The 19,243-nt window shown below is 47.5% G+C and overlaps 2 protein-coding genes and 1 long non-coding RNA gene across 7 annotated transcripts in view; 2 read left to right on the top strand and 1 right to left on the bottom strand.

Moving 5' to 3' along the window:
* The window catches only part of slc25a21 (solute carrier family 25 member 21), a 60,645-nt gene extending 57,676 nt beyond the window's left edge, over window positions 1–2,969 (top strand). For all 4 annotated transcript variants that reach the window (XM_057058359.1, XM_057058361.1, XM_057058362.1 and 1 more), the window contains 3 exons: window positions 195–376; window positions 1,201–1,253; window positions 1,533–2,969. In XM_057058359.1, the coding sequence (XP_056914339.1) occupies window positions 195–376; window positions 1,201–1,253; window positions 1,533–1,594 (297 nt within the window). In that variant the 3' untranslated portion in view covers window positions 1,595–2,969. The remainder of the gene's footprint in view (window positions 1–194; window positions 377–1,200; window positions 1,254–1,532) is intronic.
* A 1,485-nt stretch (window positions 2,970–4,454) lies between these two features.
* Window positions 4,455–10,588, bottom strand: pax9 (paired box 9). 2 transcript variants are annotated; one of them, XM_057058357.1, is made up of 4 exons: window positions 10,274–10,588; window positions 9,195–9,809; window positions 7,625–7,749; window positions 4,455–5,316 (listed from the first exon to the last, which is right to left on the bottom strand). In XM_057058357.1, exons 1-4 carry the CDS (start codon window positions 10,560–10,562, stop codon window positions 5,062–5,064), a joined length of 1,284 nt encoding a protein of 427 aa, XP_056914337.1. In that variant the 5' UTR covers window positions 10,563–10,588; the 3' UTR covers window positions 4,455–5,061. The 2 variants fall into 2 exon arrangements, with proteins under 2 accessions (XP_056914337.1, XP_056914338.1); XM_057058358.1 differs by lacking the exon at window positions 7,625–7,749.
* On the top strand, window positions 10,473–12,500 carry LOC130539773 (uncharacterized). The gene is made up of 2 exons (XR_008954219.1): window positions 10,473–10,681; window positions 12,234–12,500. It is a non-coding gene; the product is annotated as an uncharacterized LOC130539773 (long non-coding RNA).
* Window positions 12,501–19,243: the final 6,743 nt, after the last annotated feature.

Raw genomic sequence — 19,243 nt, 5'->3', positions numbered from 1 at the left:
ACCCCCCGCTACCATAAAATGATCCAAGCTTTCATGCCGGCTTTGCAATTATATGCACAAGCCCTCTCGTGCTTTAATCTATTATTTTAGACATCACATATCGTCCGTGCGCGGCGTCTCCACTTCCTCTCCTGTAGCATCATAGTCGAGTCCAAAGCACTTGTTAAATTATCCCCATTTATCTCTTGGACCAGGACCCCACCCTGGAGTTCCTGAGGAAGTTCACCATCGGCCTGGTGTCCGGAACCATCTCCTCCTGCGTCAACATCCCCTTCGACGTCGCCAAGAGCCGCATCCAAGGCCCCCAGCCGGTGCCCGGGGAGATCAAATACCGCACCTGTTTCCAGACCATGGCGCTGGTGTACCGGGAGGAGGGGTGAGCGTCCACGTCGCCGCCGCACCGGGGGCTAAAGAGACACTTGGACCGCTTCATTAGCAATTCATCGCCGACGAGCGGCCAAAACCGTCTGTCAGAGAAGACAAATGATTCCAGCTGCGGCAACAAGTTAGAGTGGGTGATGTGGTGCGAGTTTCCTCCGCTAACAATGCAGTCGGGGAGGGGGGGGGTCGGTTTGATCTGATGAATGGAAACCAAATATGGACGCTACGCTCATTTCTGCCGTCCGTCAGCTGGACAGTAAACGTTAGCATATTTTCGTTGTGTTTGCGATGCACCTTCCTCCAGGACGACGTGTTTGTAGTTAGTGAGCCCAGCAGCCCTGTGCTGAAATGTTGGCGTTGCAGGGGTGCACGGAGGGGGGGGGGGGACATCCCCAGTCCCCTACACTAACACAACACAGTCCCGGCTAATTAGTGGTCCCTATGGGAGATGTCGTTAAGCAGACCCTAACGAGGCACGCCGCGCTCTACGGGTCAATCTAATCAGACAGAGGGCCGGGGAGGAAGTGGGTCGAGCCTTATTAACGCCATCAGTGGCGGGGGCAGGGAGCGGGACCGGGAGCACTCGGCGTAGGCAGGCGGCCGCCGGTCACCTTGAATGCATTAAGGGGCAGGTCTTTGACTCCGCTGGCCATTAGACCCCAGCTGTGAACCTGACGGGGTGAGAGACAGGCGAGGGAAGTAGACAGACAGGCCACAAGTCGCCATACACACACACACACCACACACACACACACACTCTCAAGCAAGTGCACATACATGTACATGATTTCCTGAAACCCTTTTCTGTGTTTTTTCCAGGTACTTGGCACTCTACAAAGGACTGGTACCCAAAATAATGCGTCTGGGACCAGGTAAGATGCTAACAGATGCTAACGCAGCTTGAGCTGATGGTTCAGGGTTAATGTGGCTTTCGTGGCCTGGGCTATTTGTGATTGTTTCTGCTGGAATGAAAGCAGAACGTGTGCAATTATACCCTTAATTCAGACCATTTTGCCCCGTGTACGCAGTCATAAAAATATAATTAGTGGACCGGCTCATCTTTTCTCATCCATCCATCCACTCAGTGAATTTCCTCGTTAGCATTAGCCGCTGTTGGTCAGCTTGACTGTGGTGGTCTTCTCTCTGTGCAGGTGGGGCTGTGATGCTGCTGGTGTATGAGTACGTGTCAGGATGGCTGCAGAGGAACTGGTAAAAGCGGCCCCCGACAGGAGAACGAAACAAACCACAGTGCCTTAATCATACCTCCTACTGATATTCAGTATCGCCAGACCAAATTCTTTCAAAAATACTGCTCTTCTATAACAGTGATACGTTAAAACAGAACTACGGTTAAGCGGAAGAAAACAGCTCTGAAACAACTGCAGGTCCAAACTTTCCACGTCAGCATCAGGTACAAATGCAAATCCGCGAGCTAACAACTCGGTAGTTTCTGCTGAATGTAGCTTTAACGCGTTTTATCGCTTTTCCGCGGAGCGTTTCTGTTGGGTTAAAAAAGTGGGCGATACCATTTTTGGGAAGGGGGGGTGAAGAAATGAGTTATGAAGAAAATCTTTAATGAGTAGACTATTTAGTCGACGCAGTATTACTGAATATTTTATAGAAATGCGTGATACTTGAATGCTTTTACACCTTAAAGATGCAGTTTGTAAGACTGAGACGTCCACGTACGGTTTTAGCTGAGGGTCGAGTGCGAGTCCGCAGATTTCAGAGGACTTTTGTGTCCCTCTGAAATAAACCCTTTTGTGATTTTCTCTTTAAAGGAAGTGAAACACATGCAAATGTTAAAAAAAAAAGACTTTTAATTTTGCATCCCAAAGGTCAAAAAAATGTGACCTTTGATCAAACATGTCAAAATACAGCTGGAAAGCAGCTTTAAAAAAAATCAAAACAGGATTTATCAGTTTTATTTTTTTTAAACTGTTTCATCGGGCTTATTTTTTTTAAAAGAAATCTAGAAAATTGTAATTTTCTATTTTTAGAATTTCAGAGGCTGCGTCTCCCGCCGGTTTGTCTCTCGACCCTGCTCAGGCCTGTGGTCTGAACCCCACCCCCCACCCCCCGTTATTCGGGCTGCGCTCAGCCGTCCGCAGAGCTGCGTCACGCTCGCTTCCGTCACGTAATGTCGCTGTTTTCCAAAGTGCACCTTTCAGCTCCGCTGCTAGCACAGCGAGGCGGAGCGGCCTTTCTGTTGTCACTGTTCAGTCATATTAGCGCCGCTCTAGGCAGCCCGACGTAGAGCCGAGCGCCGTCCTGCTGCACAGAGGTCATAAAAACCCGCTGAGGTCAGCGGAGGATTCATCTCTACCAGACATCCCATCTCAATGAAGCCGTGAGCCTCCCAGAGTCCCCACGTCTCCCCTATAGATACTGTGATCACCTCAGAGCAGCAGCGGCAGCAGCTCACGAGCTGCTTTCATCTATATGCATGTTTTTTTATGATCTCCCATTAACTTAGACATTTGATACTATTTTTCACATTTTATACAATAAATTTGTACTTTTTTTTTGGCATTGTTGCCACGGTACTTACATGTATTCTCCAACAAATAAAAAGGAATGAAACTCCTCGTCGGCTCTGTGTGGGACTAGTTTTTGTCGCCTGTTTTCGGGCGCCTCGGCTCGTGCACGCCTCCCCCCGTCGGTGTTTGAGCTCAGGGTTTTTGTGAAAGTGAACGCAGGATTGAGGGAGTCGCACATGCTCTGGCGGCGCCCGCGAGCACCTCTCCGCCGGCCCGAGGCCTCCTCTGAGCCACGTAGGCATCTGACAGTGGCGGAAGGTTTTTTCTGCCGGGGGGGGGGGGGGTGGTGATGGATGACTCCCAGACAGATGGAGTTGTCAAAGCGCCGAACCTGCTGACAGCTGGGAAGAAGCACAGCCCGGCGCGCGTTTCACCTGGATTCCCCGGCACGGCGAGCCGGCCATAAATCTCCAACGTCTCAGTTCCTGGAGCAGGCCTGCAATTACGGCACGGCTGCTCCTCCTCCCAACACGCATGGCTGCTCACACACACCGATCAGAAGGTCCGGCGATGATATCGGAGTGAGCGGTGCGGAACCAGCCGCGGCTCAGGGGAGTTGTTGCTTAGGGAAAGATTCTGGCTGCTGTCAGCTTCTTCACGCCGGTTCTATCAACACGCTCGAAGGCCTGGGCCGTCTGCTCTGCGTTACTCGGGCCGCCGCCGCCTCATTGCAAGAAGCAAAGATCACCACGTGGCGCTGAAGTCGGCGGCGTCGATTGTGAACGCGTGCGGTCTGAGGGCCGTTCGGACCATCGGCCCGGCCGACGGGAGGCTGGCGGAGTCCAAAAGTGTTCTGTGAGTGTTTGAGCACCTCTGGTGCCACTCGCAGGCCCTCGTTCGCCGGGTTTGATGGATGACGGGGGCCCGCGCGGGGCGGCCCCGAGGGCAGGCCGGGGCGGCCGGCGCGTCGTCGCGTCCTGTGATGTGGTTCACGTACGGTCAATGCGATCCCTGAGCAACGGTCCGTGACCACTGGATGCGGAGAAGAGCGCTTTCCAAGTCAAATGAGCCTGCGGCGAGGGAGGGAGGGAGGGGCCGTGGACGCCGTTGTTGCTGTAACGCGGGCTGAGCGGGCCGCCCACGGTCCAGGCGATGAGGCTATGGAAAAGAGGAGGTGAGAATTGTTGTCGGGTTGCGCTCCACCTGGAGCTGCAGCCCCCACCTGAAACTCTTTGCATCAATTTGCAAAACTAATTTTTGGGCCTTCTGTCTTCGACTCCCGACGACCTCCGGCCGGGAAACCTCCTGCACACAACTCGGAATTTACAGAATTAGCTTATTTTGACCCAGATTCCGTGAGGCTGAAGCTAAGACCCCATTAACGCAGCTCCGAGATGGTGATGCGTTCATGTGCGCCGTGCGTGACAAACACGAGTCTGATGGTCGTTCCTGCCGGGCCGGCGCCGCCAGCCCTCCTGGGTCTGGGTTTCTTTCATGCAAAGCGGCTTCCTGCTAATGTAAAGCAGGCCGGGAGGCCGCGGCGACCACGACGCGCACGTCGGCGAGCGTACAAGGAGGGAGCTTTAGGCCTCGTGAACAGCAAAGCAATTTAATAAGATACATTCAATTTCAGTGTGCAACATTTGTCAGGTGTTAAACTCCAACATTAGACCGGTGCCAATCGGGTCCCCATTGCTGTCTGCGAGGCCAATTGCACTTCATTCAACGTACCTTAAACTAATAAATTAACTTTTCTCTGGAGCTATCGTGTGGATTTTTTTTTTTTTTTTTTTTAGAGAAGGGGGGGGAACGCTCCATGTTATACAGTTTATGAAAACATAAAGAACAACACAAAGAAAGCGTACAAATATATAAAAACAATAGCAGTAAGCACCCTGAAGATCAATGGGGTTTCTTTTTACCCCCCCACCCCACCCCTCTTCTTAGTCATCACCTTGTACTTTACCCCGTTTGCCCCGGGGCATTAGCCGCAGTAAAGAGCTGTTGACGCGCGTCCGTCCTGAAGAACGCCTGCTCTAAAGTTCGGTTTCGCTTTACTCCTCACATGAGCAGGGACGAGGTGGCGGGGGTGTTGGTGGGGGGGGGCACAGGTAGGAGTCCCGGGGGCCTGAGTCCTTCATAGCGATGTGAAGCCGCAGGAGACAGAACCGGTTGTATCCTCGCCTCCCTCCGCCAGTCCTCACAGCGCCGAGGCGGCGAGCGGGTGGATGGCGTCACGGTTGGCCGCCATGCTCTTAAAGGGCAGCGGGGCGGCGAGGTCACAGCTGTGGGGAGAGAGAGCACTGCCACTGGCTGGCTGCCACGTGGCTCCGGTCACATAGGCCGAGGTGGTGGCGCTGTACCCCATGTAGGGTGACACTTGGGTGGGAGGGTGGTAGGGAGGGATGCTGGGAGCTGTGACATAGCTGTTCACTGTGGGCGAGCCACTCGGCGTCTGCAGAGACGGAGAGAGAGGAGAGGGTCAACGGGGGGCCGGAACCCACCTTCAGCTTTATCAAAGTAAGACGGCGAAGAGGAAGATGAAAACTCGGAGGTGAACGTGAAGTAAAACAGTGCAAATGGATTTTTTAACAGGCGTTTTAGGGGGGAAATCCAACCTTTTAGGAAAAGCAGCAGTGATAAATTCAGCACTCTCGTGACGCAGACCAACGTGTTTCAGAGCCACACATCCATAATTGGCCATTATAGTCTAAAGGATTTAGTTTCTAGCCCTAAAAAAATGGATTTCTCGTCCTGGCAACGCTGATGTTCCACGTCAGACGATGGCAGACGAGGTGAGGGTGAGGGTGAGGGTGAGGGGGGAGGCACCGCAAAACAGATGTCATGAGAGATTCCCAGTGAAAGGGCAAGAAGGAGGGAAATGGTGATTGGCCGAGCGGGGTTCGGAGCCTGAGCGGGTTCTGGCTCTGGCAGCGGGACAGAACTTAACTTATCCAAAGTGCTTCAGCAGAGCGGCCAAATTTCTGCCTGGGTGGTCTGAGGCTACTGAGAATTAGCCCTGAAATCAGGCCCTTTGTGCTGCCCCGTCCCTGGTTGCCCCTCGGTAATTTCAAAAAACCCCTCTGACGTTTGCGGTGATGACAAAACGCGTTTTTTCCTGCGCGGCTGCGGGTGTTTGTGCGGGGGTTCGACACCGAGGCTCCTTTTCCAAACAGCCGCAGAGGTTTTTTGTTCAGTATGAAAATGTTAGCAGCTCGGACATAAAACAGGAAGCGCCTGACAGCAAAGATGCGGGAAGCTGCCTAAATAAGCAGGGAGCTGACACCAAACCCGCATCGGCTCAGCTCATTTCATACATTCACGCTTTATTAATGCCAGTTTTCACAGCTTATATCACGTGTTCCCTCCTCCAGCATCAATAAAAAATAATTTGAATATGTTGATATTCTACTAAATAAACAGATGGAACAATTTAGAGATTTTATTATTTAGGATTCGTGGATTCCTAAATCATTAATTATAAGATCACCTCACGGATTTCGGCTAATCGTTTATTCTTATTCATCAAAAATATTTTAATCAGCATCGGGCCTTTTTATAACTTTGCTACAATTAATGACGTGATTCGTTTTAAAAGAAAATAATCCACGTTTCGGTTCTTTTGTTTTAAAGTTATTAGCAGCAGCTTTAAGAGCTCATTTGTACAGGACTTTAATAACTGGAGCACCGAATCAGAACAAATTCCTCCGGTTCCATTTCTTTACTCAGAGTAACAGACTCGGTTGTTTACTGAGGTTGTTTACCGAGTTTTATTCATTTATTTATTTATCTGTTATTGGTAAATTCTCCACAAGTCTCGCGAGCCCTTTGGTCGAGAATTAATGACAAATAAAAATATTATTTCTTTGAATTTGAACGGACAGTTTTTGTTAAAATTATTCATTCATTTTTAAACAAAGCGCCATTTTTAGGTTTGTCGAAACTCTGAACGTGCTGCCGTGTTTTAGTAGATAAGTTGCAATGGAAAGATTTGTTAATTATTATTTGTTTAATGGTTGGTGATTATTTCTGGTTGCGCGTCCAGTTGTCGGTTTCTGCTCAGCTCATTTCATCCCGCATTTTTCCTGCGTGATCAGCGTGAAAAACTGATAAAGAGACAAAAACCCAACGACGCCTTAAAAAATGGGATTTTTGCTTTCTGTCTTCCGACTTCACGCTACAATAAGTAAAAACACACGTTAGAAAATAAACTTAGATCTGAAGTTGATTCATTTCGAGTAGATAAAAATAAAACACTTTGACTATTTTGATTATACGTGCGTGTAATTATTCTTAAAAACGCGCTCATTTGTTCCATTTTAATCATAGTTTAGCATCCCTAATTCCGAGTGTCACAATTCTTCTCTGGCTTATTCCACTCATGTCTTTAAACATTCAGATTTTTTTCCCAACCTTTCTGCTGCTGTAATAATTTTTTTTTCGCAGTAATCCGAAATAAGATAAATTAGGTAGTGGTCATTGTCGCGCCTCCAACCCTCAACCAGCTCATTAAATAGAACAACTCACCAAGAAACCCCAAAACAAACTGCTTTTCTCTTTTTTCATGCGTCCAGCGCGAAACAATTCGGCATAAAAGAGGGGAATAAATCCGTCAGAAGGATGAGGAGGCTGCCAGAGCTTTTAGTTAAATAATGGCGACTTTTAAGCGTTTAAAGAGCTCCACGGGCTCCAAGGAGCTCCGGCTCTGAGGGAATCTCTCGGGGCTTCTCTGCTACACAACAATGAAGGTGTCCGTTTGTTACCTGTGAGTATTTCGCTTCGGGTTCTAAATGAGGTTTATCCACGCCACTGAGTGCTGGGAAATTAGTCCTGTTTATAGCGCTCCATTCTTCTAGTTTGGCGCTTGGAAAGGACGAACTGTCACTAACTGGGGGGCAAAAGAGAAAGAGAGGAGAGGAGAGGTTAAAAGAGAGGCTGGCATATCATGCACCAGGTTAGGAAGCCCGAACAAGAGTCTGCTGCGCTCTCCTGCGCGCCTTTACGCGCACAGTTTCAGCCTGTTTAAGTGCGCGATTTTAGAGACATTTCAGTATAAAAACGAGCGTGAAACAATTGACGATTTTTATGTGAGTGACTTCTGTAACCTGATATTTTATCTGTATTTAAATGAATCTTTAAGAGCTCTTTTTTTTTTTACTAAAACAATTCGGGAGTTGAGGGAAAGGTAAAGTAATATCTGTCAAAACAAATCAAATTAAATCTTAAAGCCGATTAAACTGGTAAATAAAGGGAACGTTTCGAGGCTCATTCGAAGATGTGAGCCGACACTTTGCCGGGGTCAAAGGTCAGAGGCATTTTAGTCCTCCTGTCGGGAACAAATTTGATTTACTTTCACCGTCTTTTAGTTCCGCCCTCCCTCCCGGAGCAGGAGCGGGTTTCAGGTTCAGCCTGTCCGGCTTCAACACTTGGAACCGTGAGCGCCTTCGCAGTTCACCAAAACCCGTCACGCACCGCAGCCGCGTCGCTACTGAGCCCGACCAGATACCGACCGGCGGAACAAGGCTCCGGGTCTGGTCTCTGACAATAAGCCACTTTGATTTATCAGCCGTTCATTTACATTTACCACGAAGCGATTCTTTTTTTTTCTTTTTAAATCGAGAAGTATTTAGGCCCGAACGTGTTTCTCTACAACCAGCTGGCGGCATCTGCTGATAATTAAAAAAATGTATAAATTATTTTAACAGCCAGCCTCAGAAACAGACCCTCCCCCCTTCCCCCGGCGCCTCCGTCAACTCTGCCCGTGTGTTGGTGCAGAGGAGCCCGGGCGCGCTCCGACGATCCCTCCCTGGAAAACCAACGTCCCAAAACTCCCCTTTTCAGCGGCGTGAGCAGTGATTTACGCAGGAGGCCGCTGCACTGATTCCAACCCGATCAATCTGGATCCACTTGAGTGTGACACGTCAAAAGCCGTGCATTGGTGTATAATGAAAGGGGGGGGGGGGGGGGGGTTCTGTCACGGGTAAACAATCAGCGTGCCTCATTGTGATGCATCTAATCTACCAGCCTTTGCCTCTAATATTCCACATCCGCCTGTTAATGATGATCCGAGCCGGAGCAGCTGTTCCAAACGCCTTTAAACTCATCAGCACGAAGGTCAAACACCGTTTAAGCTTTGTTCTGCCCCAAGAGGCCTGTGAGTTTATAATGTCACCAGCGTTTCTATCGCAGCCCGTTTGAGTACAATAAAACCTCCTCACACACACACACTCACACACACACACACACACACTCACACACACGCACTTTTGCGCACGAACGACTTCAAAGTTGTTGCGTAAATGTAAAAATGCAGCTCGGTGCAGCCATGCTTACTTTGTTGCTCTGTGATTGACCGAATCCCCAGAATATCTGTAACAGAGTGCGAGGAGGGCCATATCCTGTGCATGGCCATGTGTCCGGGAAGGGTTGGCATGCCGGGGGGATTGGGCACTTTGGATGTCGGGTATGAGTATAAGTGGTTGTAGGGTAACGTTGGCTGCGGAGGTGGGTGCGGCGCCTGCTTCCCAGACTCATACTGGCCCTGCTGGGAGAGATTCCCGATCTTGTTGCGCAGGATCCGGCTGATGGAGCTGACAGAGGGCAGATTGAACTTATCACAAACCCCGTCGGCGAGTAGCCTGTCCCGGATCTCCCAGGCAAAAATCCCCGGGTCCCTCTGCTTGTATGTCCGTATGTGCTTGACGACGGTGGGTGTGGTGACGCGCGGCTTGCTGCCTCCGATGGCCCCGGGGAGGATGGAGCCGGTCTCGTTGTAGCGCGCTAGAATCTTGCTGACGCAGCCGTGGGAGACCCGCAACTGCCTGCTGATGTCACAGGGCCGGATCCCGAGTTGGGCCAGCTCCACTATCCGGAGTCTGATGGCGTTGGGGAGCGGCCTGCCGTTCACGAAAACACCGCCGAGCTGGTTGACCTCGCCGAAGGCAGGTTCTGGTGCCCAAAACAAACAGAGGAGAGGAGTGAGAGCCTGCAGCACGGTCAAAATACACACGCCGGCTACCCTGACCTATGGATATTTACGTAAATGATCACTGGGGTCTATTTTGTGACCGCATTTATCCTGTAAACTTTAACCTCTGATCCAAACCCAAAACCTCACGAATAAAGTTTACAAATCGGATGACTTCACTGTCACGTGAGTGTTTTCTTTTCAAGACTTTCTTGCTTTCAGCTTGTGTGTGGATTCCAGGGAAACCTTGACTCCACACGGATGTCCTGCGCTCTAACTCATGCGTAACTGACACTTGAAACACCTGAATTTGCTGCTTTTTTGCGGTTCAACGGAACCAGCGGTCGAACACACAGTCGACGTCTCGCCATTCTGTAAACTTTAGGCTGCATCCTTGATAAGAGAGAGTAGGGGGGGGGGGGACAACGATCCGATCTGGACTCACCCATGGTGTTGAAGCCGCAGATGTAGAAAACAGTGTCCGGTCTGTGCCCCCTGCGAGGATCCTGCTCCGCGTCCAGCGTGCCCACTGTCCGACACCGCGTCCAGGAAAAGGTTCTTGCGCGATCAGGAACGAGAAGGACAAAATTCTCGATCTGTTTCCTGACGGCGCCGGAGACAGGCTTACATTTCAATCTGTGGAAATCGGGAGGCTGGACTTCCAGCTCGGCTCCCGCTCTGATTGGCTGCGCTCTCGGTCGGACCTGCTCGAGTCCTCCTGTCCGCGTCGCCATTGGCGCAAAAGTTTGACATGACAGCTCTACTGATCACCCCCCCACCCAGTCCTCCTCCTCCTCGCCCTGCTGCCTCCCATCAGAAAGCTGGAGATGCTTATGTTATTGACACAGATATGGTGAGTACATCGCTATATCAAGATTCAGATAAGATCCAAAAATCACGTAAAGCGAAGTGGAGAAATGTAGAAGCGGGACGCACGAAACTGTCTGAAACTCGAAGCTGGGCGTCGTTTTATCCCGTAGTTTTGTCTTGACCAACCGTGAGGACAAAATTAAGAAAATGTCATTTTGGGGGGGTGGGAAATGCAGAGATTTTACGCCCTGAACTGTGTTTAAAGCGGCGCCATTAGGGGAGCGGGAGGAAATGAGCGCTTGTTTGTGAATGGAATAATTGGCTGGCTGACTTTTGTAAATGATAACTCAGGTTGCTGGAGGATTATCAGCATCTCTGCTCATGTTTCCCCCACGCTTTGTCTCCCCTTCACGCACCAAACATCGACCGAGTTTAAACTTCCACACACAGTTTTGGGAGGGAAAAGGGCCAGAAACGAACAAAAGGATAATAAATATAGAGAGTATACATGACAACGACGAACGCTTGTTTACCTCAAGATTTGGTTTTAAACATGTTTAATTTGCGTCACAACTTGGCGTATTTACGGTTACGCCCGGCAGAAATGTGCTACCTTTGTTAAAGGTAATTTATAATAAAGACAGAAAATGTTTTCTGTTTTAGGTTTGACTTTGTTTGCGCGCTGCTTCTCACCCGTCTGATTCACATGTGCAGAAACTGTCTGACATTGCCTGCAAATATTATTTAGCTTGCTGACACCATAAACAAGGACACCGAGCGCCGTCTCTCCTTCTGCCCCCAATTATTGCGCCTTCCTCGTGTCATTTAAAAAAAAAAAATGGGGGCACGACGCATGACTGACCCTCATTCCTGTTTAACCTAAAGGGATCAGACATCAAACGCTGCCCCGGTGCAGCCGTGCAATTAGGAATAATGTTGAAAACCTAAATTAAAGCGTCTGCGAGGGGCCAACATGTACACACGGTATCGCGCAGCGTTTGTTTCGGCACGCACAGCGCGGTGAGCTGCGGGGAACAGCCGAGGAAGTCGGCCTCCTGAGACTCCTGCAGGGCTTTGTTTTGGCTCTTTCCTCCTTCTCAGGGTGGCACGGATCTCAGATATTACGCAGATTAGAACAGTCTTTTAATCTAATGTTTAAAAAAAAATAATCGGCGTGGGTTATTTCTCTCCAAACCACCGGCTGATGGTCTTGGCTTACTTTTTCTGTCGCCCCCCACATGCCCACCCTGCTTAGCTTGCAGGCCGCAGACGCGTCAGGGAGAATGTTTACTGTGAGGCCAAACGTGCTCGGTTTGTTTCCACTGAGGTCCTCCGGTGGCTGAAACAACAAAAGGTCAGTGGTGAGGGATCAAAGGTCCCCGGGGAGCTGCTCCATCTTCAGCCTCTTCCCATCATCCGACACTTTCCTCATTTTTTCCCCACACCGTGATCGACGATTGAATCCCCTCCGAACTTGGTCTGATTGATGACATCACCCATCAGCGGAACAACCAATATTTTGTCTGTCTGTATTGCTGACATGATTTTTGCGCGTGGTGAACAGGAATGGTTTGATCGTCAGTAATGATTTCCAGGCTCGGCGCGGCCGTCTCATGTCTCGGCTCGCAGGCCCGAACTCGTCCGCGTCCCGCTGAAATTTGAAGGCAGCAAATTGCACAAAGGTGGACCAAGAGCGTCGACTGACGACAAACGGACTCACTCAGCCATCTTTCACTCTTGCTCGCATCTGACAGCACCTTCATCCGCCCCTGCAGCTTCTGCGCGTTGGAGAGGATTTGTGGATTAATAACCTGGCCGATTAGTTTAAATTTACAAAAATGATTAAACTCTACTGCTTCATTTATCCTTTTCGTTTAAATTAAAGACGTTTTCTTTGATTTTTTTAAATATTAAATTTCACAAGTATTGGGCCGTTTTTATACAAATTTACCAAGAGGTCTTAAATCTTCTATCGTTTAATGTCCGATTAATATTTTATAAATAATCTAATGACATCACCGGTTTTCGTGCAGCAAACGTTCGTGTGGGAATCTGGAAAATATCAATTTTATATAATTTATTAAAATAAGCGCGTAAATGGAAATGATAACTCATATTAAAATCCTTTAACTTGATTAATCTGGAGCTAAAATAACCCGGAGCGTCAGGTGACTCAGCCTCAGATGTAACATGTCAATTTAGCAGCTTTTCTCGCCGTTTTTGCTGTGTTTTGTGCAGAAATGTTGCTGAGCTCACCTGTTTTGGTTGCTCTGGTTTTGATTGGTTGCCCGCGTGCAGCAGATCAACGTTGTCGCGAGGCGGCGGAAGGAGCGCGAGCCGCTTTTGAACGTTTAAAATGATCTCTGGTTTACTTTGATCTCCCAGTAATGATTCTACATCCATGTACTTTATTTCATCCTGAATTGTGCAGGTTCCGGCTCTTCAGATGGTCTCTGTTGATCCCCAAACTAACGGAGGTGCATAAAAGAGCCATTTTGTCACCTGAGTCTGTTAATTTCTCCATTTTGGCTGAGAGAATCTTTGATCTCAGTTCCTCCCGCACCAACCGGATCCCTCCCGAACAAAAACAAGTGGCAACTTTTTGCTTTTTAATGTGAGACAAGTGAAGACTTGAGGGGCCGTTTGTGCCTCAGCAGCTGCCGTCACACTCACGCACGTTTACCTGGGTTGACTTTTCCCACCGGCTGCTCTTAAAGCTCGTTTCCATCTTTAATTGATTTATTTTTCTCCAGAATGATGCTTATTTTGTCTCCTGAGAAAAATCCACCAAACACCCAAATCTCATTAACCTTTACGGTCATCAGATATTTAATCTGCGCCTGGAATCGTAATAATATTTTATATCTGTAATTCTCATGTGTCTAAAATTTATAAGTAAGTGAACTATTACTTAACTTGTTATTTACCGTTAAAACAGATTGTTGACTTATTATTAAATTCATTAGAGACTTGCCTTATTTGTACCTGTCAATACGGTCGATTTGATCATAATTAATCCGGTTAAATCCGCGTTTCAATCAAGAACCAAACACGGCAGAACGAGCAAAAAATATAAAAACAGAATTACAATATTGAAAGAAAATTGTTTGTACTGTTTTATAGATTTAACAGGAGAAACAGCAGCGGCGTTATTCTGATTTCTACTCTTAAAAGTCGCTTCGACTCGGAACTGACTGCTGCGCGTCCGAACCTGGACACCTGCAGACAGGTTCTCCTGTGAGGCAGCAGAACCTGGTGGCAGTAACTCATCCGCTGATCTGCTCCAGAGGAACGCGGACACAGTCTCAGCGCTGATGAGGGAATAAACCTCTAACAATATTCTCAGTTACTGCTTCTATTCCCAGACGGAGAAATCTAAACCAGCTATAATGGAATGATTCTCTCTCTTTCTGTGTGTGTGTGTGTGTGTGTGTGTGTGTGTGTGTGTGTGTGTGTGTGGTGTGTGTGTGTGTGTGTGTGGTGTGTGTGGTGTGTGTGTGATAACACCGAGTCGAAGGTTAACACTCCTCCAGGCCTTAATGAGGACGCCGCGGCGTTCCAACAGCTTTCAGGACAGAAAGAATGAATATTTACAGCACTTTTGCGCATTCATCACGTTGACGTGTGTCCGTCTGGCAGCTGGCATCCATTAGTATTAAATATTTCATCCAGCTCTTCGTCACGAACCAAGGACACTGAGAATTTTAGTGCGTTTTTATTCCAGCGTCCAGAAAAGTGCAAATGGGGTGCTGATTCAGACCACACCGCCGCGCAGGGCCCGGAGGACGGTTGAGTCATACCTGGACTACATTTAGATTTAATTTCCTCCGTTACAACTCGGGACAATTATTAAGTTTGAGAGGAAGGCTGCAGCCAGAGTCACGTGACGCACGCAGTGGCTGCGTGGTAACAAAAAAACTGTTTTAGAGAAACTATTAACAAAATATGTCAACACATCAGCAAGGACAAAGGAACTGTGTTTTTACCTCCCGGATATCTAAACGCAGATCTGATCTACAAACAATATACATTGATCTGAATTATTAAGAGCTTAATTCAAAACATTCCGGTCATGAGAAAGGAGCAGCTTGTTATTTCCTGGAGTCAGATAAGTCGGTAAAATTATTATTTTTGCTAAATACAGCCTCTGAACCTGTTTGAGTTGTCAGCAAATTAATGATGTGGGGTGTAAAACAAACAAACGCACACAATTAAAGGCCTCCACGAAGCAAACTGCACGCAAATGAATCGTTTCATTCCGAACTGTGATGAAAAAAGTGTCATGATAGAATCACCCGAGGCCTCGCGTCTTTTCCGGGCATCCAGAGAAATAACATCCTTTAGTTTTGATTAGCAGTGCGTCCTGAGAAAAAAAGCTTCATAATTACTAATCATAGAGGTGAATGGGTGAAAAGATGAAACGCCGGAAATCAAACTGACCGGGGCACTTTTTAAAGAGTGTGTTGGCGACATCTAGCGGACAACTGGTGCAACAGCGGATATCCATCTGTACAGTAAAGAGGGTAGCGGTTGTGTTAAACATTAACTTAAAATTATCCTATTAAATCAGTCTAAAGTTTTTCATATTTGACTAAAATTCATTTCTATCTGCCACTTTGCACATGAATGTCGAAAGTCATGTTGTTGTGATTACTTTAACGTTTGGGACAAATCAGCTATTTCCTGCACTTCCGCACATTTGAAAAGTTCAGTGTAACTGCCCGCGGCCGTTGCCTCCTATTATACATAAAAAAGCTTTAAGTCAACGAAATTGATTGATTGATTGATTGATTGATTGATTGATTGATTGATTGATTGATTGATTGATTGATTGATTGATTGATTGATCCTCCCAAACCTAACTGTGGTTCGTGTGTCTCTTGACATGAAACATTTTTTGTTGAAAGGAATAGAGATAGATATTTTTTTAAATTTTTGATTTTGTTTTGTTGCATCCAAAACACAGAAACAATCGTCTGACGGCGATTTTAGTGTCATTTAAACAACGAAACCGGTCTGGATGCGGCCCTGATGGACTCAATCGGATCCCACGTGACTCCCTTGGCTCCGCCCACTTCCAGCTTCATTCGCGGCTGATTCCTGTGATGCGTTTGTGGACAAACAGGAAAGTTTGTCTGGAATGTGTCCTGCAGAGGGCAACCAAGGATCACAGGATGGAGAACAGGGAGAAGCTGTTATAGAGAGACCAGCTGAAGAAAATCCATAAAAGGAAGCACATAATTTAGCTTAAGTTTTATTAACATTGTATCATTCAAGAAAGTGGAGTTAACACGGGAAAATCAGGGTTGAAGCAGCATTTGCTATGAAATGTGGCCAAGAAAATAGGATTCGGTTCTGTTTCCATCTTTTTTGAGCCAAGAAAAAATTTTAAGCATCAATTTTAAGATGATCAAATGATTTTATTTCTTTTATTTTGTTGCTCACCTAATAGGAATTTCTCCAAAAATGACAACAATTTTGGTAGATTTCAATAAAGAAAATATAATTGAATAAAAACACCAAGTTAAAGGTTAAACTGATCTTTAATGTAAATTGATTTGCCCCTGTTAGACAATATAGACAATGTATATATGGAATTAAAAGTAAAATAAAGAATCATTAAAAGACTTAAATGAAACTAAACCAATGAAGAAGCTTAAAGTGAAATAATTGGTGAGCAAATAGTGATTATTTTGAGGACTGTTATTCTTTTTGGATCTTTATTTAAGAAAATCCTATCAGCACACATCTTTTTAAACAAATATGACTTTATCTCACACACATACACACACACACACAACACACACACACACACACACACACACACACACACACACACAGCTGCTGTGAGATGAAACCGTCTCACAGGACCCAGTTTTGAGGAGACGAGAGGACCATGGCTGCTGAATAAATAACCCCCCGCAGTAGCCCCTCTCCAAAATGCTAATGGTATTTACAGGACTGGGAGGACTGGGAGAGGGGCGAGGACGCCAGCGGCAGGTGCAGCCGCTGGAGCATCACGCTGAGCCACCGTGCAGCCTGCAGAGGGGGAACAGAGGGATCATTGTGGCTGTTTAGGTGAAGGATTATCAGCTCAGATAAACATCCTGGGCCTCTCTGTCTGCTCTGCTCATATCGACTTGAAGAAATTATGAATGAAAGCTAAAGATGAGTCAAGTGTTTCACAATAAAAGCGTTTAAGCAAAGTCCCAAAACAAACAGGCCTTCGCTCTGCCTGTATTTCCATTTGACTGGACCAGTCTGAGGGTGTTTACTTGGTTATTAACAGGACTAAAGAGTTTCTAATCACTGACAAACTCGAAACTACTGATTTTTAGAAACTTCCCACCACTGCGTGTGTGTGTGTGTGTGTGTGTGTGTGTGTGTGTGTGTGTGTGTGTGGTGTGTGTGTGTGTGTGTGTGTGTGTGTGTGTGTGTGTGTGTGTCAGGCCCTGTGTAAACAACATGGTAAATATTAGAGTAGAACCACAGACATTGACCGTCTGGAAGAACCAGGCCAGAATTCAGAGTTTCTGTAGTTTAACGTAGTTTAACAAAGGTTTCGATTTTTAAAAATAAGTCAGCTCTGTGGTTGTCTCATGTTGTCTTTGATGTTTTTCGCCATTAAAAAAGGATTAAAACATGTTCTTCACTGGCTAAACTAAGGAAAAGGCTTTTAAAAAGAAAACCGTTTTCCAGATATGACATTATAATAGTAATTTCTACCAGAGTCACACAGGGTTTCTCCTCTAACATGTTTCTACAGTAGCCCAGGATGGACAAAAAGACTGTGTTTATTCATCACCTAACTTCTGCACTTGTTTCTCTATATCATTTTAACAAGAAAACACTGAAAAGAATCAGAACAAACAAGAAATTCAGAAGTTGTCAGTGAAGGTTAATAAAAAAACAATGTTTCTATATTAAATTAACAATCATAATATAAGGATAATTGGTAAATTATTGATTTGTTATTATTACAAAAAATACATTCACTAACAAATCCTAAATCTCCTGTTTGCTCTGTATGTATTTTTATTTAAATATATTTTATGTAATTTAACATCTTCTAATATGAAGGTCTCACCCAGCCTGTGATGGAGGGAATTATTGATATTGTGCTGGAACAGTCTCAGCTCAGCAGCTAAACCAGGCCGGCGCTGGTGGCGGAGCTTTCAGCAGGACCGGGGCTCTGAACAGCAGAGTAAATATTTGGCCCTGGAGGGCCCTCTGGAGCTGCAGAGGAGCCCCTCTGCCTGGAGCCTGTGAGTGTTAAAGAGATTAAGTGGCTGCTGGGTCATTGTGGACACAGAAATTCTGGCTCTGTGGACATGGCTTCTCTTTGCTTTGGCGTGTTTTGGCTCTCGAATGGAGTGGCCTCGGTAAACTCTCCACTCTGCTGCTGCTGTGCTGCTGCTGCTACTGTGCTGCTCTGCTGCTACTGTGCTGCTCTGCTGCTACTGTGCTACTGTGCTGCTGCTGCTACTGTGCTGCTCTGCTGCTGTGCTGCTCTGCTGCTACTGTGCTGCTGTGCTGCTGCTGCAGCTGTGCTGCTCTGCTACTGTGCTGCTGCTACTGCTACTACTGCTACTGTGCTGCTGCTACTGCTACTGTGCTGCTGCTGCTGCTGCTGTGCTGCTCTGCTGCTACTACTGCTGCTGCTACTGTGCTGCTGCTACTGTGCTGCTGCTGCTGCTGCTACTGTGCTGCTGCTGCTGTGCTGCTGTGCTGCTGCTACTGTGCTGCTGCTACTGTGCTGCTGCTGCAGTGCTGCCGCTACTGTGCTGCTGCTGCTGCTACTGTGCTGCTGCTGCTACTGTGCTGCTGCTACTGCTGCTACTGTGCTGCTGCTGCTGCTACTGTGCTGCTGCTGTGCTGCTGCTACTGTGCTGCTGCTGCTACTGTGCTGCTGCTGCTACTGTGCTGCTGCTACTGCTGCTACTGTGCTGCTGTGCAGCTGCTACTGGGCTGCTGCTACTGGGCTGCTGCTGCTGTGCTGCTGCTGCTGTGCTGCATTTTTGGCACATTGGCGCGGGTTTGTTTTGTTGTTTGTTTATTTGTTGTAGAAGCAACTGGATCTGCAAGGCTAAAGAGAATCTAATAGGTTCGGAATCACGCCCGTCATATTGCTCCGGACTTCGCGCCAGTGTGGGCACAGATAGTGTCCCCGACCCCTTTCAGCTCCTTTCAAAACCATGACAACACGGAACAAGCTCGGATTTATCCTGCAAAGTTAAAGCGCATTGTGCCGCGGCGTCAATCAGCCATTATTGCGGGACTGAACAAATGCAAAATCTTGACTGGAACAAATGCTTCCAACGGGTCTCGGACGCGGGGCTACATTTCCCCTTTGTTCCCCTCCTCTGGTTGGCATGTATGTGTGTTCACTCCCGTCCGACCACCCAGGACGCCTGGGGAGGCGCGTCCATGCACCAGCACTCTCCTCCCGCGGCCTGGTGCTCCTCGCTGAAGTGGATGAGGGCCGGTGTCCATATCAAACAGGGCCGCGCGCTCGGTTCCATCAGATTTGGACACACAGAGACCCATGTCCCCGTCAGCTGGGCTGTTATCACTTGAGCTGTCCCCAAGCACAAAAATCAAGAAA

This window comes from Takifugu flavidus, chromosome 16, assembly GCF_003711565.1.
Source record: "Takifugu flavidus isolate HTHZ2018 chromosome 16, ASM371156v2, whole genome shotgun sequence".
NCBI lineage: Eukaryota > Metazoa > Chordata > Actinopteri > Tetraodontiformes > Tetraodontidae > Takifugu > Takifugu flavidus.
This window is presented reverse-complemented; position numbering and strand designations above follow the sequence as displayed.

Bases quoted from the DNA above. Each gene is read 5' to 3' on its own strand.
- pax9 (XM_057058357.1), bottom strand. From the start codon at position 10,562: ATGGCGACGCGGACAGGAGGACTCGAGCAGGTCCGACCGAGAGCGCAG. The intron at 7,750-9,194 runs GTAAGCATGGCT...TTTGCCCCCCAG, and splicing joins GTCAATCACAGAGCAACAAA to TTAGTGACAGTTCGTCCTTT. The intron at 5,317-7,624 runs GTAACAAACGGA...CCGTCTCTGCAG, and splicing joins CCGAAGCGAAATACTCACAG to ACGCCGAGTGGCTCGCCCAC.